This window comes from Calidris pugnax, unplaced genomic scaffold (assembly GCF_001431845.1).
Source record: "Calidris pugnax isolate Ruff unplaced genomic scaffold, ASM143184v1 scaffold273, whole genome shotgun sequence".
Classification (NCBI taxonomy): Eukaryota; Metazoa; Chordata; class Aves; order Charadriiformes; family Scolopacidae; genus Calidris; species Calidris pugnax.
The window spans coordinates 5641753-5669727 of NW_015094508.1; the positions used below are offsets into that span (position 1 = coordinate 5641753).

At 42.2% G+C, this 27975-nt stretch overlaps 1 protein-coding gene across 2 annotated transcripts; it reads right to left on the reverse strand.

Annotated features, from left to right (window-relative positions):
• On the reverse strand, positions 1 to 27914 carry CDK7 (cyclin-dependent kinase 7). Of its 2 annotated transcripts, none has more exons than XM_014965038.1 (12): positions 27579 to 27914; positions 27234 to 27293; positions 26010 to 26043; positions 17890 to 17957; positions 15922 to 15990; positions 14212 to 14322; positions 12839 to 12957; positions 11708 to 11807; positions 9784 to 9870; positions 5805 to 5954; positions 3985 to 4132; positions 1 to 576 (listed from the first exon to the last, which is right to left on the reverse strand). In XM_014965038.1, the coding sequence occupies exons 1-12, from the start codon at positions 27636 to 27638 to the stop codon at positions 548 to 550; spliced, it is 1035 nt and encodes a 344-aa protein (XP_014820524.1). In that variant the 5' UTR covers positions 27639 to 27914; the 3' UTR covers positions 1 to 547. The 2 variants fall into 2 exon arrangements, with proteins under 2 accessions (XP_014820524.1, XP_014820525.1); XM_014965039.1 differs by lacking the exon at positions 1 to 576 and adding an exon at positions 1016 to 1223 and having other exon boundaries at positions 27579 to 27738.
• Positions 27915 to 27975: the final 61 nt, after the last annotated feature.

Consider the following 27975-nt stretch of genomic DNA (forward strand, 5'->3'; position numbering starts at 1 on the left):
TTAGATCTTAGTAGGAAACTGAAGTTTAATTTGCAACTGCCAAGAACCAACACAGAAGGATAATTGGGAGACTAGTAACTGTTCTCCCTTACAAGGCCAGCATACTTCACATTGTCTTAAAGTAGGAGTAAAATGAAGAAACATCGGAGCAAGAAGATGGGTGCTCTTCCTCTACAAGCCTCAAAGTCTTCTGCTTGCCACGTACATTGAAATACAGAATGCTGCAAGCTGTTCACAGGTGGGAAAATGACAAGGGCTCACCAGGTATCCCCAAGATCCAGCGCACAACAGGGGTGGGCATGCGGTTAAGCTGCATCAACAGCACCTGCTGGCTTGTTTCTCTCCAGTGCAGAAGTCTGGTTACCCAGCAGCCACTTTGCAACACAGCCATGCTGGAAATCAGGCAACAGAGCTGAGGCCAGCATCTGCACTATGAACCGCTCAACAGCCACAGGCTGACAGGAGGGCTGGTATAGTTTTCCCAGCTGCATCTCCCTCCATCTCATTGCAATCTTGAAGCTGTGAAGGAAAGAGTATTTATATGCTCTCAGATAATTTCTCCTGGAAGACTGGAGTCTGAAAAAAAAACAAAAAAACCACAAAACAAAAACGCAACAACCCCAACTCTTCACATTCAATGTGCAGATCATATTGTTTTCAATATAGTGGATGTGTCCTTGGAAAGCCTTAATGCATGCTGAAAGAGCACATGCAAACTCATTTGTTATTACACTGGCATATTAACTGGAACGAAAAAGCATCCTGCCCTCCCCTTAGAGTGATACACTTTTTTCCAACATTTATTATAGGGCTGGTATCTAAGCTCCAGGTGAGAAGGCAGCATTTGCAGTTTTCCTCTTTAGCGTGTGCAACTGTACAGAACAGCGTGTGATTCAGCATAAGGGTTCTGCAAAATTAGTCTGTGTAAATCTGTAGCCAGCAAGCAGTTTTAACAGTTACTACCTCAAAGCATGAGTAAAAGTAAGGAGACAGTAAAACAGAGAAAGGAATCTTCTTGTTTTGCTTAAAAACTTTTATTATAAAAAAAAGAGTAGGATTAATAAACCTCAGTTCCAGCAATAAAATATTAAAATCACATTTTACATATGAAAAAATTACAAAAAAACCATCCAGTGACTATTACAGCGTTTTTCAATGGTTGGGACTTGGGCCATTTTCATCCACCATCCACAGCAATCAAAAAATCAATTTTTTTGGTAATCCTGAAAAGTGTAAATCACATTGTTACCACAGTAGAGGAGTCTGAACCCCTCCTCAAGGTTTTAGTATTCGTTTGACACTATTTTTGAGATACATTTACTCTGAGCTGGTTAATGTTGTTTGCCGCTGCAGTAAGCATGATGACTTTTTCCAATAAATCTATGAAAGAGTGCTACAATCAAAGCCCACTTGAATCAGTACGTGTACTCCAAATGAGTCCCAAATTCTGTAATAGTGTTAATTGAATTTGGGATACATGTAAGTACTTATCTTTGTTAGTATAAAAAGCTAGCCAGTTAATTCCACTTTTAAACCTAAGAAAGGCAAGCTATTCTAAGGCTTAACTCTATCCCACCACACACAAATTCTTCATAATTTTTCTTACATGCTGTCCCTACCCAGCAATAAGTTGTCTTTAGGAAGTAATGGCCCTTTTTAGTCTCTGCTTCATTCTTTAACTGTGTCATTGTTAGTATCAGCTGCAAACATGAGGGCAGCAGTACTTTCCTGATTCTATTCCAGATCTTGTCCTCTCACTTCTTCATATGCTGCTGATTTATAATGTAGGTAGCTGCCTTCTGGGGTGGATACGTAGCTTACCATGAAAGGATTCAACTGCTTCTACCTTCCCTATAGGAAAAGGTCTCCTCTAAAATACGCTGACACTACATCATACCCATGAACTTTAAATGAACGCCCAAACAACACACATTCTTAACCTTAGATATGAACAGAATGTCGTTTTTTTTCCAAGCCAAAGTAGAACAGTTCTGAAATTAGACAGATTCCCTATGCTATGTTAACTCACTAAAAAGTTCAGTGCTGTGTCTTTTATATTCTGTTTTGCAAACTTCTGGTTCCACAGAAATGCAGACTAATGCAACTAGAAACTGGTGTCCTGGGAAAGACGTGCTGGTTTTGATTAAATGTTTGTCAGAGTGGAGAAGATGGATAATGATGTCATCATAGCATCAGTGTCTCCACATACCCCACTGATTAGAAATAAGTGGTAGCAATAGCTAGAAATGATGTACGTTTAATACTTTTCATAGACAGTCATCTGTCTAGGGATAGTCTTCCCCTGACAGCTAGGCGGTTGTTTTTTGAGAAGTACAGCTGCTGCATATTGAAGTTTGGGGAACACGCCCCACAGCTACAGGGTTTTGTTCTTATGGAAATGCAGCACTTATGGAAATGGCATAAATTATTTCTCCTGGCAGCCAGCCCCCAGTGCCAACATTTTATAAGAGGGTACCCCATCAGGAATTACTTAGTCCATTCATCCAAGATCCAGAGTGCTACCTCAACATGGCTGAGGAAAAGAGAATATACTATACTGTGCAAAATGAGAGCACAGGCCAGCCTAAGAATTTCAGGGATGCAACTTATTTTCCTTTGAAATTACTTTTGCACATTTCCACCCTCAACAGCAATAAAAGCACGCTGTGCTTCAAATTTTATTTAACCAAAGACTGTAGCATTGTTCTTCCAAACCAATATTCAGATTTTAACTTTAGGTGACAATGCCATGTAGAAGGATGTCAAATGAAATCCGGGTAGCAGATTCTCTAGCTCTAGTATCAGCTCTCTCCTTTAATGTTGGTTGGCACTAAGGAATCTACCTTGGAGACCCTCAGGTTCTGTAGCCTGGCTAAGACAATAAGAGAGTATAATGGATTTTCTGATGTGCTCCAAAAAGCACTTAGTGGAAATGATACTGCTTTTTATACTGATACTCAAATGCCTCAAAAAGTAATGCTGACATTCTAAATGCCTTAGTTACAGCTAATCTCAAAACTCCTGGCATTTAACACACATCTGATTTCCTCTTCCTGAAGAAGAGTCTGTGGGAAAGATGTTAAAGCAATTAGCTTGATACACCTCTGGAAACTCTGCTCGTTGTCAAATGCAAGACTGCACATGGTGAAGTCACAAGACTGAAGGAAGCACTTCTTCCTCTTTCCTATTCTTTAGTTAACAGGCATATTTTAGGGCATGTACTCCAAAACACTACTCACAAACTCCCACACGGTGTTGCAAAAGGAGCTAAAAAGCTTTGGTTAATTACCTAAGCTGTGGTAACTTGACAAGCTCCAACATGTCAGTTAACCCATGGTACTATGGTCAGCAGAGAGCGTGCAAGTAGTCAAACGATTAAGTTTTTCTTTGAGATCAGAATCTTAAAACTAATTTCATTTGATATGGAATAAAAAACAAAGGATCAAAGTGCCTAAAAAGTAAGTTAAACTAATAATGTAGCTGTCTGTCTGAATTCAAAAGTAAATACACTTTCACGTAGGCATTTCCATTCCAAAAAAATACACCTTTTGTATCAAAACAGAGCCTCATACTGGCAGTAACAAAAAGCTGATGCTAACCTGACAGCTGCTATCTGGCTTATTACAGCTATTATTTAAGACCAACTCCAAGTTAAGAACCAGTATTTGCCTCTGTACTGGATGGTCTGAGTAATTTAATGTCAGGTATGTCTCGAGTCCTCAGAGTTTTTGTGGCCATGAAGATATGAAGCACATGCTACTGTTCGGGGGGACTGCGGGCTCCATATAAAAGTTAGAACACAGAACTAAATCGTTTTCTCCCTAAAGCATTTATCCTAAACCATAAATCATTAAAGGGCTTCAGCTGGTGCTGGTGCCCAGGGATATAGTCTGTTCAGAGAGCTTCTGTTCCAAAACATCAGAAGTACAACATTCTCCCTGAGCACGTAGCTCCTGTTTTAAAACAGATTAAACATTAAGTTACCTTGATCTACTCCTTCTGTTCTTTTCCTTTTTAAATTTAAAAGTGCATTTTGTTGCTCCTTTACAGCTTCTGCAGGACAGTTGGGTCTTGGCAGCTGATTTCCTGGAGTGGGTCCTGGACGGTTACAGAAATATTTCTGTTTCAATGCCTTAGACAACAGACGAAAAATAATTGAGTGTCAGAACACCATCTATACAGATATTATAATGAAATAAAGCACTTGCAATTGTGATTTCAAACCTATTTGGGCACTTTTATACTCGAAAGTGGCCTTTGGGCAAATCAAGATTTTTGTTTTCTCCATGACTACCTACAGCACTTGGATTTGTAAGCTGAGAGATAACTGGGTACCATTATTTTTAACTGGTGCCCAGACATCCTGACAAAACTCTAGACTAAGCTTTGTACAGGAGGTCTTGTAAAAACAGCAAGTTTCTAGATCTGAAAAGTTTCCATTATAGATAAATAGATGACACAAGAGGATAAAGAAGAAAGTAGGAATGAAGAAAGATTAAAAGAGTATCTCTGAAGCCTTGTTCAGATCCAGGACCTGGACACCACCTCTAACTTTTACAACAGGTCTTCCCCCAAAATTTAACTGCGCTGTTTCTACACTGTAAAGTGTGAGAAAAATGTAGACTGAATTACAGCAGAAGACAAACACAAGGGAGCTGGGTTAATTTCATGCAGTGGAATTACATGCTCTATTTTGAATTTTAGGAATTCCACAGCTTCCATAAACTGTGGTTAAGGAAAAGAGGCTAAGCTATCTCTTAGGTAATCAGTACTTTTGCTTATGTCAGTTATAAGGCACTCAACGCCAGCTATAAATCAAGCCAATACAATAAGCGCAAGTTGTTTCCTGCCTTAAAGTGTGGCACTGCCAATAAAAATGCTACAAGAGAAAAATCATACATATTCAATATTCAAGTCACCATCCTACAATACAAGCTGTAAGAATAACTTCGTCCATGCAAACTTGTACAGAAAGTGTCCCAAGCATAGCAGGACTAATTATTTGGAAACTTATATTGGAATTTCTTGAAGATGATGACCAAAAAAATCCTAAATGTGCTCTGAAAAAATCTTTCAGTAAAAAGATAAGTAACACATGCGCTGATCTCCTCGATTGGGATCTGCCTTGTCTACCAAGCAATGAGGGAGTCTTGGCCTTAAGGGGACAGCTGTTTCTTGCGTGCTTCCCTAACAGTTTAAGGTGACAGAAAAAGTTTTGAAACCGCCAGCTGCTGTGTCTTCTTCACAGCAGAAACCAATATTCTGAACAAAAACATTCTGCAAGGTTTTCAGAGTCATCCATTTCTCCCCGTCAAGGAGTAGTGAAATTGAGATCAGTTTTACTCAATTGTAATGGAAAAGGATATTCAGATCAGAATGATGGCTTAAATCATCACAGAATTTCATGTTAAAAAAGAATCAAAAAACTTTAAATTGAATTGAAGAGGAGACTGGGTGAATTAAGGATGAAAACCTTTCAAAACCAGGGAATGAGATATGCCATATTAAAACTTAAGTTTCAAGCTTTAAGTGACTGAATTTTGAATGTCAAATATAATGACTGTCTGAAGGCCATGACTCATACACCTTGTAGCTGTCTACTTTTGCTCTACACTGGGAATGGAGACAATGAGTCAGTATTGTTCATGCCTTTCAGAGCTCTCTCTATAAAACACCAGAAGAATGTTCCCAGTATTTCGTAGACAGTTATATGACTTTCAATTTCAAACTTGGCTTGAAAGCACATTTATCTGATATTAACAGTAGTTTAATGAACATTAGGACATAACACAAGTGTACTCTACCTGAGTAGCTGTAACTCTTGTACATGGATTAAAAGTGAATAAGCCTTGCAGAAGACTGAGCAAATCATCACCAGCTGCACTGAAGATATGTTGTAGTGGCATTCCAGGGAAAGACTTAAATGTGACATAATCTGGAAGACTTGTCATCCCCTACAAAGAGAAAAGTGGCATATATGTTTTTCTAGTTAGTAAGAGTTCAGCTTTTCACAGAAAGGGAACTTCATATGGCCGTCTTTCAGGAGAATCACATTATGTTTCAAAAAACCCTGCTAATACTTGGTCACTGATAGGGTACACAGGATCGTTACCTGCCCCAACCCTGTAGTGGGTGCCCTATGTGGTGGCTTTGCCCTGCCCATAGACACTGGATTCTCTGATGGAAGGAAGTAGCTGTTCCATTTTCCCTAATTACTTTCACTAGAGAAATTCACAAAGACAAAAAAACCAGGGAAGTTACTCTGCCTATTCCTCTTTGTTCCCTGTCTCAGAAATACTGAGCATCATTTGAATGCAGCCAAAGCCCAAGCTGTCTCCCTACAGTAAGAATTATCTCAAGCCCGACAGGATACTCTGCCTGCATTGGAAGACAAGACTCTCCCCACCACCTGTGTTAAAAGTGTGCAGGCTTGCATGGAGAAATTAAAGCACCTCATGGTTTCCCTGGTGGCAACACCTGCCCGAGAAACTTGACCAGCAGCTGGAAGCTACAGAAAAGGGAGTTTCTGCAACAAAAAATACATAAAGCTTTATATATTGATCAAGAAGACTGGGAAGATTTGGTTTGATTTGTATTCAAACAATGACATATACAATTCTTGAAGCCCAGACTTACGAATGTCATCAATTATTGAAACTGAGCATGATGCTAATGGAGGTGTCACAAGTATCTCTAGATGCCCTTTCACAAACATACACTTAGCCAAAGGAAGCAAGCATTACTGCAAATCTGTTACCGTGGATTACTTAACCTGGCTTGGAAATACGTGGTAGGATACCTTACAAATTTCAGAATAAGAAGCCCAGATCCTCACTTTAGGGTCTGGAATCTTGACTACAAAATCCAGCAGAAAATATAGACTGTTTTTTGGTCATCAACAGCTTATGTTGAAAGAGAAGTGCCCCAAGATGACTGAAGACCCTGGCTATTCCCTGGGCAAACTCACAAATTTGAGTTGAACATAGCTAGGTTGGTTATCAATCATGCTTTAGATGCCCCTGTGCAGATGAAGGTTTATGGGGATATCATCCCCATGAGACACTGTGGTGCCTACTAGTCAAAAAGGATCCTCTCAGAGGACATTTAATGTTAATAGGCTCTGGCCGTACACGTGCACCCAGCCCCACATGGTCCCTGCTATTATGAAAGGTAGTTTCTGCTGTGCATGTTATCTCCCTGAAGACGCAGCTATAGTTACCACCAAACCCGGTTGTGTCTGTGTAAGTTAAAAAGCCCCCTAGGCATCTTGAATCATGGAACGCCTGTCTGGCCCTGGGCATTCCTGAACAGGCAATGCACAAAGTCCCAGAATTGGTGCTGCTGCCTCTTGTGAACATCCTGCACTGTGCTGCACATTCTCCCATCCAAGGCAAAGGCCCAGCTACCCTCCCCTGCCATTCCATCAGCTGGAGCCTGGAAACCCCAGCTTTGCATTACCCAAACTTATCAGAGATAAAATTAGCACCACAAGGGGCTGGTCAGAAGCCACCAGTCCCTCTGAGGTGCTATGAAGGGCACGGCTTAAATGGACTTCCACCTAGTCGTAGATGTCACTGTCAACGATAAATTGTATTTGTATTGCCTCATTGATACAGGTGCTCAGATTCCTGTCATCCACAGATCACGCGCTGGAAGCGACCATTTCCCTTACACTGCAGTAGTCTGCGGGTTCACCACCCATAGCTCTTCCTGTAGTCACTCACAGTGAAGTATGACTTCCCTAACAGACGTACAGCCCGAGGATCTGCAGTTTTGGGGAAGTCTAATGTCTTAGGTATGAACTTACTCAAATTCGTGGTGCTCAAGGCAAGGTATAGTATCTTGACACTTCTGAATCAAACCACCTGCTAGTTCCAATAAGTACCTCCCCTACCTCCAATGACCCATGTTTTAACTGACAGTAACGCCCTGGAAAACCACCAGCCCAAAGCCCCATCCCCTAGCTCCCTTCTCACGGGACTGGAAGAAGAGGAAGTAGTTGCTGTCATTCACACTCAAACCCTGCTTGGCAGCCCCATCTGGCCAGTGTGCAAACCCAGCAAATGGTTCTTGGCATCTGACTGTGACTACTATGGCATGCTTTCTGCTTCACGCAACAGTCCTAAGAGCTGCTGAAGTACTCAGCACCCTTTCCCTTGCTTCTTACCTACCTATAGCAGTTTTGGGTGTTTATTGGGATATGTTTATTGGGACCAACACATCAGTGGACCAACGAGCAGTGCTGTATGCCTACATTAACCCCTTTGTAGCACGACCCTTGTATTTCCTCACTCTGTTAATATTGTACGCCTTTGGGCTAATACTCCAATGGCTTTCTTATGTGTAATATTATTTCCACATTTCTAAGTCTCTCTATTACCTCCCTTACCAAACTTACTGCATCATCCATACCCATATCAGTATGAATTTATCTTTAATTGAATGATTTTGCAACAAAAAGATTCACATCAGCTATTGAAACATACAAAGAAGCAGGCACAAGAAACTTCAATAATCATAGCACTAGAGATCAAACAAACCCCGGATAGTGTGTTGTTTGGGGGTTTTTTGTTGGTTTTTTTTTTTAAAGTCAAACACAGTTGACAGGAATCCCTTTTAGGATAGTCTCCCACCCTTAGGGGCATGTGGAACATCCTACTTCTTTACCTAGTTGTTATTTTGAGTGGTTTCTTAGTTGTTTTAGTTGTCATATTAGGGATTTGTACTTGGCTTTTGGCTTGCATGCTCTGATGGTTTCTTGGCACACCACCTATTGACTGTCTTGCCCCAGTTTAACCTTCATCACTACATGACCAGACTCCTCTCCACACCTGAAACTCCCAGTGAGGTGGGCAATGTCAACATCAATCTTGGCCTTATGCTGCCATGGCAAGACAACCACCCTTTCCCCCACAGACTTGCATAAGCAAGGAGAGAAAATGTGGGGCTAATATTGCCTTACACAGTTTCTCCTCCATACGGTGACCACACATCTTACATGCCTATAGCTCCATCTGGTGATTGCACACTGCTTAAGGTAACCACTCACACAAAGGAAACAGCACCGAGGGAGAGCAGAGGTGGGATGTGATGACTGGCTCCACGACTCAATTACAAAAGAGGACAGTCTGATCAGGGAATTCAGGACTCCCCGTGCCCGTCAGTAGATCCAAGTCACTCATCAGAAGTTAAGCCTTGCTTCCTGTTGGTCTGCCTGATAACCATGTGTGCCCTGACACTAAGTTTATTAACAAACTACTGAATTTACTGTCATCTCAACAGAGGTAATTGTACTACTAATTTGTATTTGTTACAGTACCATTTACTCTGAGATAAACCATTTATCCTTAAAGCTGCTGATCTGGTGTTTCTTACTGTATGCCAAAACCACAACTTATCCAGGCCAACTTAAGTCCCTACAAATTGTTCCTACTTCTGAAAGTGATAAAGCCTTTCAAGTCAGACTAATTAATCAAGCATCTCAAGAACAATAAGCAACAACCATAATGTCAGACCGACAGCCACAGGAAACTGGATACACACAGAGAGGAAACCAGGAAGTTTCACTACCATTGCTTAACACTAACAACACTGCTAAATTGATCAAAGATTTGCCAAGAGAAACAATAAATCTCAGGTGCTTATCCTCTGCTTTGTGAGATCAGGCAGCTGCCTTCTGAAAATCTACTCAAGTATTCTGGTATAACCTTTAATTTAATTTCAAAAGCTAATATAGAGAGTATCAAGTAACCTAATGTCAGTCTGTTACACAAAAGGACTTACAGGCCACTGTTCCTCTGTTGGAGTGCCCAGTGTTTCAAATATCCTTGTCAGCTGGTCCAGATCAGAGTCTCCAGGCAAGAAAGGAACCTTAAAGAAGGCAACAGCATTTGATTCAATTAACTTCTGAACTTCGACTCCAGAAAGGAGCTTTGATCCTTTTTTTGGGGTTATAATTGCAGGGCAAAACATATTTGTATATCAGCTGCCCACAAAGAAGTATACTGAATAATTGAGGCTTTCTAGAAATGTCCAAACAGATTCTGAAGGTTTCTTGCAACTCAGGCTTGATATCACTGACTTTATAGCAGAGAGCTAAACATCAGATTGAACCACCACATAACATAAAATAAGACAAGAAAGGAAAGACTTTACATCCCAGTTGCCAGTTTAAAGCCTGTTGGTCACAGTGATCTTCTTGTCATCTGCTCCCTGAAGTTTTATATATATTCAAAACATTTAAAGGGAATTGTAACTGGATGACACAAGCAGCAGTTACGACTGATGGAACAAGATCACAGCATAATGGAGAGTAGTGACCCACTAGGACAGAAACTGCCTGATCAGTGTCACATCTCATTTAAACTAGACAGAAGACAGAAAAGGGGATATTTGCCCAGTTCAACTTGTAGCTTGCGCATCAGGCACACAATGCAGTAAAAAGGGACTTTGTGACCACAGCAAAATTATGAATCAGAAGCAGCATTTAACTGAGTAGGACAGAAAGGCTGTAATGAACATCCCTACTAGGCAGTATACTGAATTTTCATGTCATGAAAACCCCTTGAACATAAACTGCATTTGTAAAGCTCCCAGAAGTTGCATTGTACCTCAACCCAATATGCTCAGGAAGAAAAAGGACAGATATATTTAAAATTATCACATTTTCTGCTCTGTGAGAAATCAAATAATTAACAGAATTCAATAACTTATTTGCTTTCTGACTTTCCTTGAGTTAATCCAACTTTAGCAAGTTTAATGCATATTTATGTACACATCACTAGTGGTGCTTAAACAGCCACTGTACATTTCCATTTCTGAACTGCCAACCAAATTGTACCAGCACACCTGTTTGTGTGTGTGATAAATCAAGGCAAAGAATTTCTTTTAAGGTGTTTTCAGACAGACCACTTCCCCAATCTGGTTTACCACATGGCCACATAAACATTTAAAGTATGGCACAAACACCAAGGAGAAGCCACTTACTCATGGACAATAAATTATACTGCAGGCTACTTCATGCTTTCAGCTGTGTCTGCGCCCCTCACCTCACACTTTCATGTCCCCTCCAAAGAGCTGCATAATAAACAGTCTACTTCAGTATAACATACTTAAGGATCTGTGTACTGTACTCAGGAGTGGCACGGGATTAGCATAATGTTAACCTTCACCTTCATTCCAGTACTGTCAACTAACCACATCTTAGAACAACACCAGTCTTCTGCTCATTACAAATACCTGCTCATTACAAATAAACCTACAATTAAGGTACTGGTGACAATTTTTACAGTTATTGGGGAACAATGTATAAGAGACAGAGTATGCATGTATCTGTGATGTCACATTCCTGGAAGGATAGCAAATGAAGACTAATAGAAGCCTGTGTGAAAGGATAACAGGACTGGAGGAATCAGTTATCTACTCATCCTTCCCCAAGACAAGACTGAGACAGTTTGTTGCAATTTTTTTATCCATCTGCTTTTAAAGACCAATGATTGTGATGTTTTTAGAACCTCAGTCTATTCCGAAACTTTACTCTTCCTACAGCTAGCAAACTTTTGGAAGCTTTTTTCCCATCCTACTCTTCTCCTTTCCTAAGTAGCGTACCTGCCTTCACCTGCTGCTGTTAGCAGAAGAGAGGAAGCCCACACACAGAGCTGTAATGCACTGAAAAGCAAATACAAAATGCTTACATTTGAAGACTTACCCTGAGGAGCAATTCAGCTAAAATGCAACCAACAGCCCACATATCGACACCAACACCATACATTCTAGCACCAAACAATAGTTCTGGTGCTCGGTACCATCTGAAAAGAAAAGACATTTTGGGAAAACCACCTGGCTTTGCTCAAGTCAAGTGCTGTACACTGCAGCTATACAAGAACTCCAAAGAGGATACTGTATATTTTTCAGACACTGAAGAGCTGCACTCTACCCTGCAAAGTGTTTTGTTTAAGACAAACTGAACAAAACTGTGCATTCCTCACCAAGGCACCTCATAAAACCACGAATTAACTGCAGTTTCAACTGAGCAGATTAACAAGCAACAGAACTGCAGATGTGCAAAGGAAAAAGTATTTAACAGGCAGATTTGCATGTTATAAACAAAAACTTTCTTTAAACTTTACGTCGAAGAAATTACAAAGATAGAATTCCTTCCAGCTTCGAAAAATATCCATACCAACAGACCCAAGTAGAGAGACCAGTTTTATGCAAAATTTACCTTGACAGCAGTTATTTAGAACAGCTACTTCCACTGCCTAAGAACAATCAAGTTCCATGCAATGTTCTTATACACGCTGATTTGAAACTGCTGTACCATTTCTGCCTTTTGAATAAAGGTGTTAAACCAAACCAAGTTACCCTGCGTGGTTTTATCATTACAGCACATAAAAGGAAATACCTTGCGTATTTTAGAGTCCTGCACTTTAAAGCACACTTAAATAATCATAGCATAAATAACACTAATAAGTATTTTAATTGGCTCAAGCTTTTGTTTTGTAATAGACAATGTGACTAGCTACAAAAAATGATCCTAGGTTTCATGATTCACAGAAAGTAATAGCTGTCTTGCTCTGAAGGCCAGCCTAATAGGCAGATACGTCTTATTTCCATGTGTTTCAAAAGAGTATCATAACCCAGCAAAACCACCATGGAGGTGTATTCTAGTAGTTCTTACAGAGACTTTGCTAAACAATGCCTTCTTGTGTTTTCTTTATGAGGCTCCTGCCATTAAAGCCAGATGCCAAACTTTGAATACATTGATTTGACATATTTCAAGAGACACTGCAAAACAGCTACACAATCACTACGTAAGAAACAAAACAGAATGTCTTACCTTGTTACTACTTGGTGTGTATAAACTCTATTTGGACTTCCAAAAGATTTTGCCAAGCCAAAGTCGGCCAATTTTAAAACTCCATTTTCATCTAGTAACAAATTATTTGGTTTAAGATCCTGCCAGCACAGAAAACAAAGAATGAATCTTGTCAGTGTTAATAAAAACAGACATGTAATGAACCTCCTGGCAGGTGTGCAATAACAGTATTCTGAAATGTAGGCTTTTGATTCTATCACAAGTCCACACTGTGAGAAAAAAGGTTAAAAAAAACCAGGAAATCACATATGTCATTGTATGTTAAAATCATAGTGAAACACACCATTTGAATATTATCATATTTAAGCTGCAGAGTTTAAAAAAACCTCTGCCTCTTGATAATTTTTAGCTTTGCTGCAGGAACAGCAGTTCTGTCTTAACTGCATAATTGCCAAGTGAGTAATTTAAAAAATCTTGCCAATGTTTCAAATAACTCCAGAAGTCATGGAAGTGATACAGCTTAGCACAGCAACAGTGTGTTGTGGGTTGGCATCTGGCCAGCGGTGAAACACCCACACAGCCTTCCACTCACTCTGTTCTCATCCCATCCCACCCCTCTTCAGCAGGACAGGGGAGAACACAAGAGCAGCAAAAGCAAGAAAACCCTGGGAGCAATATAAAGCCAATTTAACAGGTGAAGGAAAGAGGGGGAAAAACTCAAACAAACAAGCGATGCAATAGAAATCATTCACCACCTTCCACAAGCAGATTGATGCCCAGCCAGTCCCCAAGCAACAGCCACCTTGCAACCAAAAAAACCACCTTTCTTCTTTTACCCCAGTTTTCACTGAGCATGTTGTTAAACAGCACGTAATATCCTTCTGGCCAGCTTGTATCCTTCTGTCTGGCAATATCCTTCTATCCAGCTGTCCCAGCTGTGTCCCCTCCCAGCTTCTTGCCCACCCCCAGCCTACTGGCTGGGCTGAGGGCAGAGTGGGAAAAAGAGAAGGCCATTGATGGTGCCCAAACACTGTTCAGCAACAGCCAGAAACATTGGTGTGTTAGGAACATTGTCTTAGCCACAAATCCAAAACACGGCACCATATGGGCTGTTGTGAACAAAGTTAAATCCATTCCAGCCAGACCCAGTCCACAGTGCTAATCAAAATCACGTGTAACTTGCAAGGCTTTTATATAAATATCTACATGATAACCACATCAGTAATTCTTAATATTTCTAGTACTGCTAATGTGGCTCCAAAACAGCTAGCACGAATGCTTATGGACTAAGAACGTCTGTACTTCAAAACTATCTTCATTAGACTTTAGACTCAAATTCTATCAAAAGTGACTTTTGCTACAGCATAGAGGCTGTCCATTTAGTACATGCTTACCCTGTGTAGAATCCAGTGCTGATGTAAATATTCTAATCCTTGAAGCGTCATCAACATATATGCCTTGATGTGGGACTGCGTCAACACAATACTAGTATCCTTTATAATAACCTGTGAAGTATTAGATTGATAGTAAAGCTTACCATGAAAGATTAACTTACTTTCATTCATCTCAAAAATCATTTAATCAGTTAAGACAAAGTTCAAATTGGCAGTCACATACTCTCTACTGTTCTCACCCTTTTTACAGAAAAATACGTCTACTCTGGAGATCAGAAATTGAAATGGGGAGTCTAGATAATCTACATAACTTTGCATAATCAGCAAATGAGAAAATGGAGGGAAGGACATGAAATTATTATTTTATCTCACTTCCAGGTTGATACTCAAACTTACAAGACAAACATGTAGACATAAAAATGATACATGTGTCAATAAACTTGAAATTATGTTCCCACTTACTCCTTTCTCTGAGCAACCTACACATCTAATCTTTGTAAATGCAAGTTTCCTCTTCTATTCCTAAGAAGTCCAGCAGCTATGGCCAACTTACTATATTTTAACAAGTCTACTTATATTTTCTACATTCTTTGACTTTTAAAGTTAAAATTCTATGTAAACATCCTGTTTGAAAGTATTTTCTACACTACTCCCCAAAACTTGCTTGTTAATATTACTGTCTTGCTCAGTAATAGCCTTTCCTAAGCTTTAATTTGTTTGAGACTTAAAAAATAGCTGTCTAAGACTACATAAAATTTAATCTATGCAGCACGTGCCCAATCACAACAGGCTGCAGTCTCAAATGGTGGCCTGAGTGATACCACAAGACAGTTAAATGCTCTGGACACCTCAGCATTATATAGTACAAGAGTATTTCATTCATCTTTGTACACCATACCTTTTTCAACTCTACACGTTGCATATAAAAACCAGAATAAATCCTCTATAAAGTCTACTTATTACTTTAACTTCTATTAGCAAAAAAAATATAATCTAACCTTTTCAGTCTTGCATTTGTCTAGGTTTCAGCAAGACTGTCAATGTTTTAATATTTTAAATGCTAACCCCAGTTCTTAACAGCACATGTGTAATGAGCTAGGTTAACAACCACATTAGTTTCAGTCCAGAGTAGGTATAATGTGTACATGTACAGATCTGACATGAATTGCCATCAGCACAGCATTCCAAAATAAAGAATCTTGAATCAAAATATCTCAAAGATTTCAGCAAACTGACTTAAGGTCTTGGAGAATGGAACATCTGTAAGATGCTGATTTGCAAGTTCTTAGCATTGTTATATTTCAAACAATGGTTCAAGTGTGTGGGATTTTAGTAGCAGCTCATCATGCGGCACACTTTAGTACCACACTTTATTGAAAATGCTCAATGATATTATGCTTAATAATTCCACTCCAGATGCTGATGTATGACTGAGGTTCTACGACCTGACTGTAGTCCCAGAAAACTGACGTGGTAAACATTATCTGTTTCTTGAAGATCATGCTGGCAAGTATTCAAAAGTAAAGGCGTTATCAACTAAGAACTCACAAAACCTGCCAAATTATTCAAACTACTTTTAAGACATGATCTTGATCAGCTGACAGAATGAAAGTCACCTTTTTAATATGGGCAAATGTAAGCCTATTAAAATAGTATTTTCAAAAACCGTTTGAAGATATCGAAATAAAAGGTCTTTTAAAAAAATCTTACCTCAAGATCTGTTTCCATAAAATCAAACACCAAACTAATATTGGACTTGTGTCCAAATGCATCTAAAAGCTGTAAAATAAAATACATTATGATGAAGCATACTCTCACACTTCCCCTTTTCTAAAATTCTGAACCATTGTAGTCTGCATGTGGATTTTCAGTTTGCTGAACTAGTTTAAGGTTTTCCCCTTGCAATACAAAAATCCTTACTAGTTTAGCTTCTTAACTCAGTCTCCAAAAAACCATAATCCCCATTAAGAATGGTAATTACTTTTTATACAATTTCCCCTCATTCTTGGAGTCAGGAAAAAAAGAGAAAGAATTATCTTTACTATGTTAGCTGCAACAGATAATCTAATGCAGATGTTGTCCTCTCCACGAACTTTGCTGTTCCACAAACCTCCTACCCTTTCTTGAGGCCAGACTAAGTTCTCCCATGGATTCAGCTCTGTGTATCTGCTTCCTGGAAGGATACGTTATTTAAAAATTCTAAGCATTAGGCTTATTAACTTCCTTTCTAAGAAATTTTTAGGCACGTACTCATCTTTGCAGTAAGCTTTCTAGGATAATACAAACTTTTTGGAGAATACGCAACTGGGTCTTTCTTAGGATGAAGTTCTACAATGACAGAATCAGTTTCTAATTTGAGATAACACAAGCGTGATGCCAAGTAAGAACAATGGATCATCTATCGTGATGATCAGGAAGCTATGCTCTCCGTGGTGTGGTTCATGTCTTCCTGCCTCAGTATGATGGTCATGCGAGTTATACAATTGCAAGACAGTTGTTTGCACACTTCATAACAGCAGTGACTGTGTTCATGCTCTTCCTCTGCAGGAGCCATGGTAACAGGACACACTCTGCAGGTTGGCCACTTTTTGTAGTTCATGCTACTTACACTTCCAAATTCAACAACAGCTTTATCTGGACTGCTAGGAGGGTTACAACCTGCTTATGGACCTGCTGATCATGAATTTGTCTAATTTCTTCTTGAACTGCTGATGCTATCTGCTTCTACAACGCCTGTGGCAACAAATTCGAGACATTAACTACTCACTGTGTCAAGCAACACAATTTCCACACCCCCACTTCCCCTGGTGCAAATATGTTTTAAATGCATATTTCTAGTACTGTGAGGTTCTGCAAATATCTGTTCTGCATGCATTTTACCTAGCACTTCAGTTTTGTAGACTTCCCCATTCCCAGCCTTCTCCTACCCAGAATGAGAAGTCACACTTTTTCATAAAAATGCTCCATCCCTTTGCCATTTCCGTTGTCTTTCTCTGCACAACCTCTAACTTCAATAACTAAAGCAACCACTTTGAAAGCAAGTTCACAATCCAGAAAAGAACCATATTCCCACTCTGAAAAAGTTAAATAAAACATCTGGAAAATTCATATTAGGTCTAATACTTATGGCAGAATTTCAAATTCACTAATAGCTAATATTAAAATATCTTTGGCTCCAGCTGGGTATCTCTAACTGGAAGTCAACCTAAATGCAACTGAAAAGATACACAAGTGTTACTCCTGCCAAAAGAGGCTTTATATATCAAGTTAAAACCTAGTAAGCCACATGAATCCCGCTTTCCCAGTGCTTGCAAAAGCCTGCTTTTGGCTCTCACCAGTTCCATGTGAAGCAAACAATCAGGTAAATTCAGCATTTGCAAGTCTACCAGAGAGATGCAAAAATTAAGTAATCTAAATTTCCACAATTCTCCCCACTGTTAACATCCACATAACCCCAGTCTAAAAAGTAAGAGGATTTCAAAACAAATTATTTAGTCTTTGTTATTAAAGTAGGTGTTTTGCTGTAATAATTGTTTTACCGCCCATTTTGGGCTGAAAAAAATAGCTCAAATAAAATTAAGTAGTACCTCCATGACCCAATAAATTATAAATTTCAGTTCAAATCTGCACCAAAAGAATCTGAGGACTGATTCTAGAAGTGACATTCATTTTACTTACACCAATTATATTCCTATGGCTTAGTTCCTGCAGCAATTTTATCTCCCTGAGGGCAGTTCTGTTGATTCCTACAGTAAAAAAAAAAATAGGAAAGAAGAAAAGATGAGAGACAGAACAAAATTAAAAACTTTGGACTAAGCTACAAAGATACCTCTCATTCTGTTCCTCACTGATGATTTACTACCACAAACTACTTTTGCACCACTCAGCAATTTGTTAAATGACAAGTACAATGCCATAGATGTACTTGCTGCAGAATAAAAGTGGACATACACTTTCTTCCACAGCGACTTAGTTCTACACCAAAGAAATCAGATTTAGATTATGAAACAACATGCTCCCCTTTGGCAAAAAGGTAAAGTTCTAGCAAAAGCCTAAAGAAAAAAAAAAAATCACCTTTTTCAGAGCTTTGTAAGCCTTAGTTTTATTTTAAAGAAAAGTTGCATCTTGCAAATATCAGTTCTTCAATGTGTCTCACTTCCAGGGGCAGGTACACTGATAAAAGTCATGAATATATCTCTTTTCCTTTTGACATAGCGCTATTTAATAAGGCAAGAAACATAAGCTTTTCTACCTTTGTGCTGTGGCATAAAAGGTACAGTGGCCAAAGCCCGCTCACCCTTGCTTGAATCCTTTAATAGTCAGATTTTATAAAGGAAAAACCAGGGGGAGGATGGTGCACTTTGGCAGTCACACTGACTGCACTGCATCAAACCATGATTCCTGCAGGGTAACAATTCCTCCCTCAAAAATGCTGGTATCTATGGTTTGTACGAAAACTGTCTGGCAAGCAAATGCTCCTGTGGTATGTTGTACATGAAGTTTCAGCCGTGCATGAGATGAAAAAACAGTGTTCTCCCAAAACTTGGCATGTGGTTCAATACGTAAGACTCCAGCAAAAGTTTGGGCAAAGCTACATGGACTGTTCTACACTCCTGCTTTGCCTATTTTAATGACCTATTTTAGAACCAAGTCAACAGTGGCTGCTTTCAGGTTTGTAAAGCCTCTAATTCAAATAAAAGTACACCAGGTGTTCTGGTTCCAGCAGGGATAGGGTTATCCTCCCCAGGATCTAGCAGGAACAGAGGTATTCCATCCCATGTAAGCCATGCCCGGGGGTAGCTGGCAGCTGGGCAGGGGGACAGGGGGCAGAAGGTAGCTGCTGGGGAGCAGACTGGGGCAGGACTGGGTAAGGATGAAGGGGAAGGCTAACAAGGGTGATTTTGTACTGGGAGTCTGCTATAGACCACCCAACCAGGATGAGCAAGCAGATGAAGTATTCTTTAAGCGGCTGGCTGAAGTCTTGCAATTGACAGCCCTTGTTCTGGCTGGGGACTTCCACTAACTGGATTCCGCTGGAAATACAACACAGCAGAGAGCAGGCAGGCTAGGAGGTTCCTCGACTGTATGGAAGATAACTTCCTGACACAACTGGTAGGAGAGGCTACCAGGGAAGGTGCCTCGCTAGACCTACTTTTCACAAACAAAGAAGGGCTAGCAGGAGATGTGGAGGTTGGAAGCCGTCTTGGGCTAAGTGATCATGAAATGGTCAAGTTTTCAATTCTTAGTGAGATAAGGAAGGGGGTTAGCAAAACCTCCACCTTGGACCTCCAGAGGGCGGACTTTAGCCTGTTCAGACACTGGTTGGGAGAATCCCCTGGGAGATAGTCCTGAGGGGTAAAGGGGCCCAGGAAGGTTGGACGCTCTTCAAGAAGAAAATCCTAAAGGCCCAGGAGTAGGCTGTCCCCATGAGGTGCAAAATTAAATGGCGGGGAAAATGGCTGGCCTGGCTGAACAAAGAGCTCTTGATGGGACGTAAGGAAAAAAGAAGGGTTTAGCACCTTTGGAAGAAGGGACAGGCAACTCAGAAGGAGTACAGAGATCTTATTAGGTTATACAGAGAAAAAACTAGGAAGGCAAAAGCCCAGCTGGAACTCAACCTAGCCGTTAACGTAAGAGACAACAAAGAAAGTTTTTATAAACATCAACAAAAAGAGAGCCAGGGAGAATCTCCATCCCTTACTGGATGCAGGGTGGAACGTCGCAACTAAGTACGAGGAAAAAGCTGAGACTTAATGCCTTCTTTGCCTCTGTCTTCAATGATCAGCCCAGCTACTCCCAGGTTTTTCAGCCTTCTGAGCTGGAAGATAAGGATAGTGAGCAGAACAACCCCCCCTATAATCCAGGAGGAAGTAGTTAATGATCTGCTTATGCACCTGGACACACATAAGTCTATGGGGCCGGATGGGATTCCCCCACGGGTCCTCAGGGAGCTGGCGGGAGAGCTCACCAAGCCTCTCTCCATTATCTATCAACAATCCTGGTCAACAGGGCAGGTACCAGATGACTGGAGGGTGGCCAACATGACACCTATCTACAAGAAGCAGTGAAAAAAGGATTCAGGGAACTACAGGCCTGTCAGCCTGACCTTGGTACTGAGAAAGATCATGGAGAGGATCATGAGTGAACTCTCATGGCATGTGCAGGGCAGCCAATGGATCAGGGCCAGCCAGCATGGCTTTATGAAAGGGAGGTCCTGCTTAACCAACTTGATCTCTATGACCATGTGACCTGCCTTCTCAATGCAGGGAAAGCTGTGGACATTGTCTACCTGGACTTTGGTAAGGCCTTTGACACCATCCCCCATAGCGTTCTCCCAGAGAAGCTGGCGAATCATGGCATAGACAACTGTACTCTTCACTGGGTAAAAAACTGGATGGATGGCCGTGCCCAGAGAGCTGTGATTAATGGGGTGAAATCCGATTGGTGGCCGCTCACCAGTGGTGTCCCTCAGGGCTCAGTTTTGGGGCCAGTCTTGTTTACTATCTTTACTGATGATCTAGATAAGGGTATTGAGTGCACCCTCAGTAAAGTTTGCAGATGACACCAAACTAGGTGGCAGTGTTGATCTGCTTGAGGGTAGGAAAGCTCTAAAGATGGACCCGGACAGATTGGATCAATAAGCCAAGGCCAACGGGATGAGGTTTAATAAGGCCAAGTCCTGCATTTTGGTCACAACAACCCCAGGCAATGCTACAGGCTTGGGGAAGAGTGGCTGGAAATCTGCCCAGATGAAAAGGACCTGGGGTGTTGGTGGACAGACGGCTTAACATGAGCCAGCAGTGTGCCCAGGTGGCCAAGAAGGCCAACAGCGTCCTGGCTTGTATTAGCACTAGCATGACGAGCACATGTAGGGAAGTGATCGTGCCCCTGTACTCGGCACTGGTGAGGCCTCACCTCGAGTACTGTGTTCAGTTTTGGGCCCCTCACCACAGGAAGGACATTGAGCTGCTGGAGCGTGTCCAGAGGAGAGCCACCAAACTGGTGAGGGGTCTAGAGAACAAGTTATATGAGGAGAGGCTGAGGGCACTGGGCATGTTTAGTTTGGAGGAAAGGAGGCTGAAGGTGCACCTCATTGGCCCCTACAACTACCTGAAAAGAGGCTGTAGAGAAGTGGGTGTTGGCCTCTTTTCCTAAGTGTATAATGACAGGACTCAAGGAAATGTTATGAAGTTGCAGCAGGGGAGGTTTAGATTAGATATTAGAAAGAATTACTTTACTGAGAGGGTGGTCAGGCACTGGATCGACCTGCCCAGGGAGGCGGTGGAGTCACCAACCCTGGAGGTATTTAAGAAACATGTAGATGTGGCATTTCAGGGCATGCTCTAGTGCCTGAGATTGTTGGGTTGGGTGTTTTGTAGGTTTTTTTTTTTTCTGTTTGTTGAAGTTTTTTTTGTTTGGGTTTTTTTTTTTGTGTGTATGGTTGGACTCGATCTCAAAGGTCCCTTTCAACCATGAAGATTCTGTGATTCTGTGATATGCAAGAATATGGGCAGGTATCTAGAGAGCTTTTCATCTCCAGTGGTCTGGGACTTCACCAGTAAACTACAGGACCCTGATAAAGTGATTGAATATTTGAAAGGAAAATGCTGTGGCTACTCCAGAGAGGCACAACTCACCACACTGTGCTGCGCCCTGGCCAGTATCTACCAAGCACCGCTCAATATTGTGCAGCATCTTCAGGAGAAAGAGACGGAAACCAGGTCAACAGGCAGTGTGGCTACTGCCACTCCTGCAGCAGGTGCTGCTGCTACTCCAACCCCAGTGACAGGCACCACAAATGAATCAGAAAACCAACCCATGCCCATATCAGTTGCCCCTATCCAGAAGAAGAAATACAACAGGAAATCAGTTCACTTAGTGTGGGATGATGATAAACCAGGGCCATCATGAGAAACGGAAGAAGAGGCAAAACCAGAGATAATCACCCGAACCCCTATCCCTGAGCGAGCTACAAGATATGCAAAAAGATTTCAGCTGACTTCCAGGTGAGCACATTGTCACCTGGCTGCTCCAATGCCGGGATAACAGAGCCAGTAGCTTGGAACTGGAGGCTAAGGTAGCCAAGCAGCTGGGATCCCTGTCTCCGGAAGGGGGCATTGACAAAGCAATTGAAAAAAAGACACGAGCCCTCAGCCTTTGGAGGTGACTTCTGTCAGGCATGAGGGAAAGACACCCCTTCATTGAAGATGCTGTATTGTCATCCAAGCAAGTGGACCACCATGGAAAGAGGTATCCAGTACCTGAGGGAATTAACCGTGTGGGAGATGATTTATTATGACCTGGACAGTGCACAGTTACCCACAGATCTTGATGAGATCCAATGCCCAAGGTCCACGTGGCAGAAGTTTGTATGGAGCACACCATCTTCGTATGCCAACTCACTGCCAGGAATGGAATGGAAAGGCGAAGAGAGACCGACAGTGGATATGGCAGCTGCCCAACTTTGGCGGTATGAAGAAAGCCTCTCTTCTCCCCTTGTCTCAGCTGTGGAGAAACTGTCCTGGAAGGTCCAGCAACTTGAAGACACTATGTCCTTCTCCCCACCTGTATAAGCCAGTATCTCAGCTGTTATGAGCAGACATTTCTTGACTCAAGAGAGAGAATACAGAGGGTACACACCCTGTGGTCCTGCCTGCGTGACCATGAAGAGGACATGAGGAAGTAGAACAGACAACCTACTTCGATCCTATGGGCACAGGTACAGGAGTTGCAAAGAAGAGCAACCGTAAAAAGGGATCCCTCCAGGAAAAGTGCCACCCCAGTTTCCAGTGGGTGGTTCCCCAGACAGAGTAGAAGGCCTGATCTTACTTCTTATCCTCTTGAAGGAACTTCCAAGTCATTTCTGCAGGAAGTGGGTAATGGATTCTATGACCAGGATTAGAGGGGCCCTGCCCAGGTGAGGGGAAAGGGATAACTGGGTTTATTGGATGGTGTGGATTTGATGGCACATGGCACATCAGACCTGCAGGAGTATAAGGCTTTAGTGGACACAAGCACACTGTGTATCCTAATACCATCAAGCTACAGAGGGGCAGAATTCATTCATATTTCTAAGGTGACAGAGGGATCCCAAGAATTAACTGCACTGGAAGTTGAGTTGCGCCTAACTGGGAATAAGTGGCAAAAACATCCCATTGTGACTGGCCCAGACACTCCATGCATCCTTGGTATAGATTATCTCAGGAGAGGGTATTTTAAGGACCCAAAAGGGAACTGGTGGGCTTTTGGCATAGCTACCTTGGAGGCAGAGGAAGTTAAACAGTTGTCTACCTTGCCTTGTCTCTTGGAGGACCCTTCTGTTGTGGGACTGTTGAGAGCTGAAGAACAACAGGTGCCAATTGCTACCACAACGGTTCATCGGCGGCAATATCGAACTAACCGAGACTCTCTGATCCCCATCCATGAGCTGATTCATCAACTAGAGATTCAAGGAGTGATCAGCAAGACTCGCTCACCCTTTATCAGTCCCATACGGCCAGTGTGAAAATCTAATGGAGAGTGGAGGCTAACTGTGGACTATTGTGGCCTGAATGAAGTCATGCCACCGCTGAGTGCTGCCGTGCCAGACATATTAGAACTTAAATACAAACTGGAGTCCAAGGCAGCCAAGTGGTACGCCACGATTGATATCACTAATGCATTCTTCTCAATCCCTCTGGCAGCAGAGCGCAGGTCACAATTTGCTTTCACTTGGAGGAGCGTCCAGTACACCTGGAATTGACTGCCTCAGGGGTGGAAACACAGCCCCACCATTTCACACGGACTGACCCAGACTGCACTGGAACAGGGTGAAGCTCCAGAACATCTGCAGTAAGTACACTGACGACATTATCGTATGAGGCAACACAGCAGAAGTTGTTCTTGAGAAAGGGAATAAAATAATTCGAATCCTTCTGAAAGCTGGTTTTGCCATAAAATGAAGTAAGGTCAAGGGACCTGAACAGGAGATCCAGTCTTTAGGAATAAAATGGCAAGATACACGCTGTCAGATTCTAATGGACGTGATCAATAAAATAGCAGCTATGTCTCCAGCAACTAGTAAAAAGGAAACACAAGCTTTCTGAGTCATTGTGGGTTTTTGGAGGACATGTATGCCAGATTACAGTCTGATTGTGAGCCCTCTGCATCAAGTAACCTGGAAGAAGAACCATTTTAAATGGGGTCCTGAGCAATGACAAGCTTTTGAACAAATTAAACAGGAAATAGTCCATGCAGTAGCCAGTCCAGGCGGGACAAGATGTTAAAAATGTGCTCTACACCACAGCTGGGGAGAATGGCCCTACCTGGAGCCTCTGGCAGAAAGTGCCAGGGGAGACACACAGTCGACCCCTAGGGTTTTGGAGTTGGGGATACAGAGGATCCAAAGCCCACTATACTCCCCTGCCCAATCAAAACTTCCACATACAGTGGAAGGAGATATAGTCCCCATAGTGCATATGAAGAATATGTTAGGGAAGACCATCTGGGTTAGTCCTGCCTCAGGCAAAGGCAAGCCAATCTGTGGGATTGCTTTCACTCAACAACCTGGGTGGGTGACACTGAAGGACGGGGATGTTTGATGTGTACCTCATAGAGACCTGATTTTGGGTAAGAATAGCCAATGAACGGAACTGGATGATGTTAATTGCTAAATGACCTTGCCACTGTACATCCTCATTTCTGTAACTGCTATTGGTTCTACTATAATAAGGATCACTCAAACCAATGTTTAAAAACTACACTTAGAGCAATGGGTGGTGGGACTTTACAGCACTGGGATACCCATTTAGCAAAGGCTACTGTGCTAGATAACACCAATCAATTCTTCCCTCACGGCCATGGTGTTGAGGGGAAAGCCCTGAGAAAGTGGCTGCCACATGGCTCTTTGTTTCCGTCTGCGGGCAAACCACAACACCAGGTTATCAGATAGCACAACGAAATCAGACACAATCGTTATCTTTAATAACATCTTCGAACTATAGCTATAAATTGCATAGGCCAAAAGTAATTACTATCCTTAAAGGATTTTAGCCCAGTGAAGGCCAGAGGGATCACGACTCTCTGGCAGCCAGCTCAACTGTGAGACTTAGGGATGACTGCCCAGCTTCACTTCAAAAACTCTTCCCTTAGGATGGAGAGTTCAGAGCAAAGATTCTTCAGTGGAAAGTTGGTAAGCTGATGCAGGATCCCTGAAGGATAACAGCCTACACATATACAAAATTCTACTGCACCACACAGGCTGTAAGAGAAGACCAGGATTACTGGGTTTTTACTTAAAATATTCATGCCAAGAGCACATGAACAAAAGACACTGCTCTGTGGGCCCGATTTCCCAATATAAAACAAACCCACACAGAGGCAAGAGTTTTAAGATCTTGTTTTTGTTAACTTTTGTCTCAGCATAGATCACTAAAATAGAACGAGGAAATATCTGAAAACAGAGATAAATACTCTCACCTGTCTTGAATATGTAAGGCACAGAGATGCATCAATACAATAAGGTATTCCAAACAAGTGCTGTAAACCTTATTATTGTATGCTATATTCATATTTGTATTCCACTTAAATCAACAACCTAGTCACTTATCTACTCATATTTACATAAACTATGCATGCGCATATCTCTGCTGCTTTATTCTGTCCCTGCAGCTTGGGAAACAATCCCCTCACACTTACATTAAAAGAGTTGAACTCATTTTTCTCATCCAAGTTATGGTGCAGGAAATTAATGTACCAATTTACAAAAACAAAGCAAACAAAGCACAGCTTCAGCAGCATGAATTTGTTTTAAAACTCACCATCTTTAGCTTCTGACCTATGTCCCAGTTTAATCTGAAAAAAAATATCTCGTGTTATATAAGGTTAAGCCATCTGCCCCAATAGTAGGGGATACGTTCTCTAGTATTACTCTTCTAAGACAGAATGAGTTTCAGTACCATTAAGTGCTCTACCAGCTAGGGTTAAGGTTGTTTTGGGGTTATTTTCCCCATTAAAAAAAAAATAAATAATTGTCTCAAGAGCATTAGCTTTTATAAATGCTTAAAAAGAGGCATGACAGCACTGAAAGCAGACATAATGCAAACCGGCAGTGCAAAATGCTTTGTAGCCACAAAGTTTCATTATACCGCTAACGAGCCTCTCCCCAGGGAGAAATGAGGGCAAAGTAATTGACAGTTATCTTGAACGATTCTAGTAAAATCAGCATACTCTGTAAATTGGGCTGCCTTAAAATCTTTCTCTCTCAATCGTCTACTGCCCTGAAATTTTCAAGTCCAGAATCCTGCCACTGACATTTCCAGATATTAAAAATTAAGAAAATACTCTGATACAATCAAGAGCATTTCGTAACAGCTGCTACTAGTAACGATCATACAGGAAAATTGTTATAATGCTAAAAGGGTTTAATGTATCAAAGTTACTACTATTGATATAGTTAGACTAGTCTAGTACAGTAGGCCTTTTAACTAACCAAAGCATTGTAATGTGCATTTTTCATCCACCAGAAAGCACAGCTAATCACCTGCTTTTAACACAAAAACTTCCTGCAATGTCTTCAGGTAGTGTGAAGTGAAACACTTTCTGACAATACTGACATTTTCAACTTTTGTATTGACACAGGTTAAGCTGCAGATTTAAGATTACTTTTATCAAAAAACTACCATAAATTCTAAAGAACTTAATCAGGAGTAACTTTCCTGGACTTAAGGAAATGGGCCACAGAAGGAGGAAAGATTAAAAAAGAAAAAAAAAAAAAGCAGCTACCAAGTGTGCTTTTAATAAACAAATATGTTTAATAAATAACTGAAATTTCAAGTTACAGACGAGATAACTGATTCTGAAATGTAGTAAGACTGAAGCTAGTGTCTCTTCTTGGGGGAGGGGCAGGGCGGGAAAGTATTAAAGACAGATCAACTACGACTTAAACAAAATACTTTAGAAGGGAAACCATCTATCCTCCCACCACCCACTAGGCTAGTCAAGAGTACGCAGAGCCTCGAATGGGAAAATATTCTGACACTCACCTTTTTAATGGCTACGATTCGGTTGGTGCTCTTATCCTTCGCTTTGTAGACCGTAGCGAACTGCGGAGAAAGAGAGGGGCCCGCCGGGCCAGCGCCGCTCCCCAGATCACAAAGCCGCCCCACCCGCGGCCTCCCCTCAGGAGGCGGCCCACCGAGCCCCCGCAACTGGTGGGCGACAGCCGCCCGGTACCGCCGCCCTGCCTCCGGCCCTATAACCGCCGCGCCTCCCCGCCGGGTAAAGCGTGACGGGGCCGGGCCGGGCCGGGCCCGGCCGCCCCAGTCCCCCCTCCGGTCACACGCGGGGCCCCCCACCGGGGCCGCCCAACCGCCCCAACGGCCGCTCACCTGCCCTTCCCCTAAAAAGTCGAGCTTCTCGTAGCGCCTGGCGCGGGCCCGCGCGTCCATAACCGCCGCCGCTGGGACTGTCGCAGGAATAAGGCGGTACGGCCGGCGGCGGGCCTTTAACAGCGCCGCGCGCCGCTTCCGGCCCGCCGGCCTCACCCCGCCCCCTGCGCGCGCGCGCGGCCGGCGGCGCCTCGCGAGAGCGGCCTTCCGGCCCCGCGGAGCGCGAGAGCTGCGCTTGGGGCCTGGAGAGCGGCGTGGCGTTAGAGACCGCGGCCGCGTCAGGGCGTAACGGAACGGCAACCGCGCCCCGAGGGCCGTCTGCTGGGGCAGCACACCGCTTACGTTACCCCGGAAGAACCCGCTTCCGGCTCTGGAGGAAGGACACGGACCTCTGGGA

Excerpts from the sequence above, each read along its gene's own strand:
- CDK7 (XM_014965038.1), bottom strand. The coding sequence starts at position 27,638 with ATGGACGCGCGGGCCCGCGCCAGGCGCTACGAGAAGCTCGACTTTTTA. Across the intron at positions 11,808-12,838 it reads ACACACCAAGTAGTAACAAG|ATGGTACCGAGCACCAGAAC; the intron begins GTAAGACATTCT and ends TTTTCTTTTCAG. Across the intron at positions 4,133-5,804 it reads CAAGAGTTACAGCTACTCAG|GCATTGAAACAGAAATATTT; the intron begins GTAGAGTACACT and ends CTGTTGTCTAAG.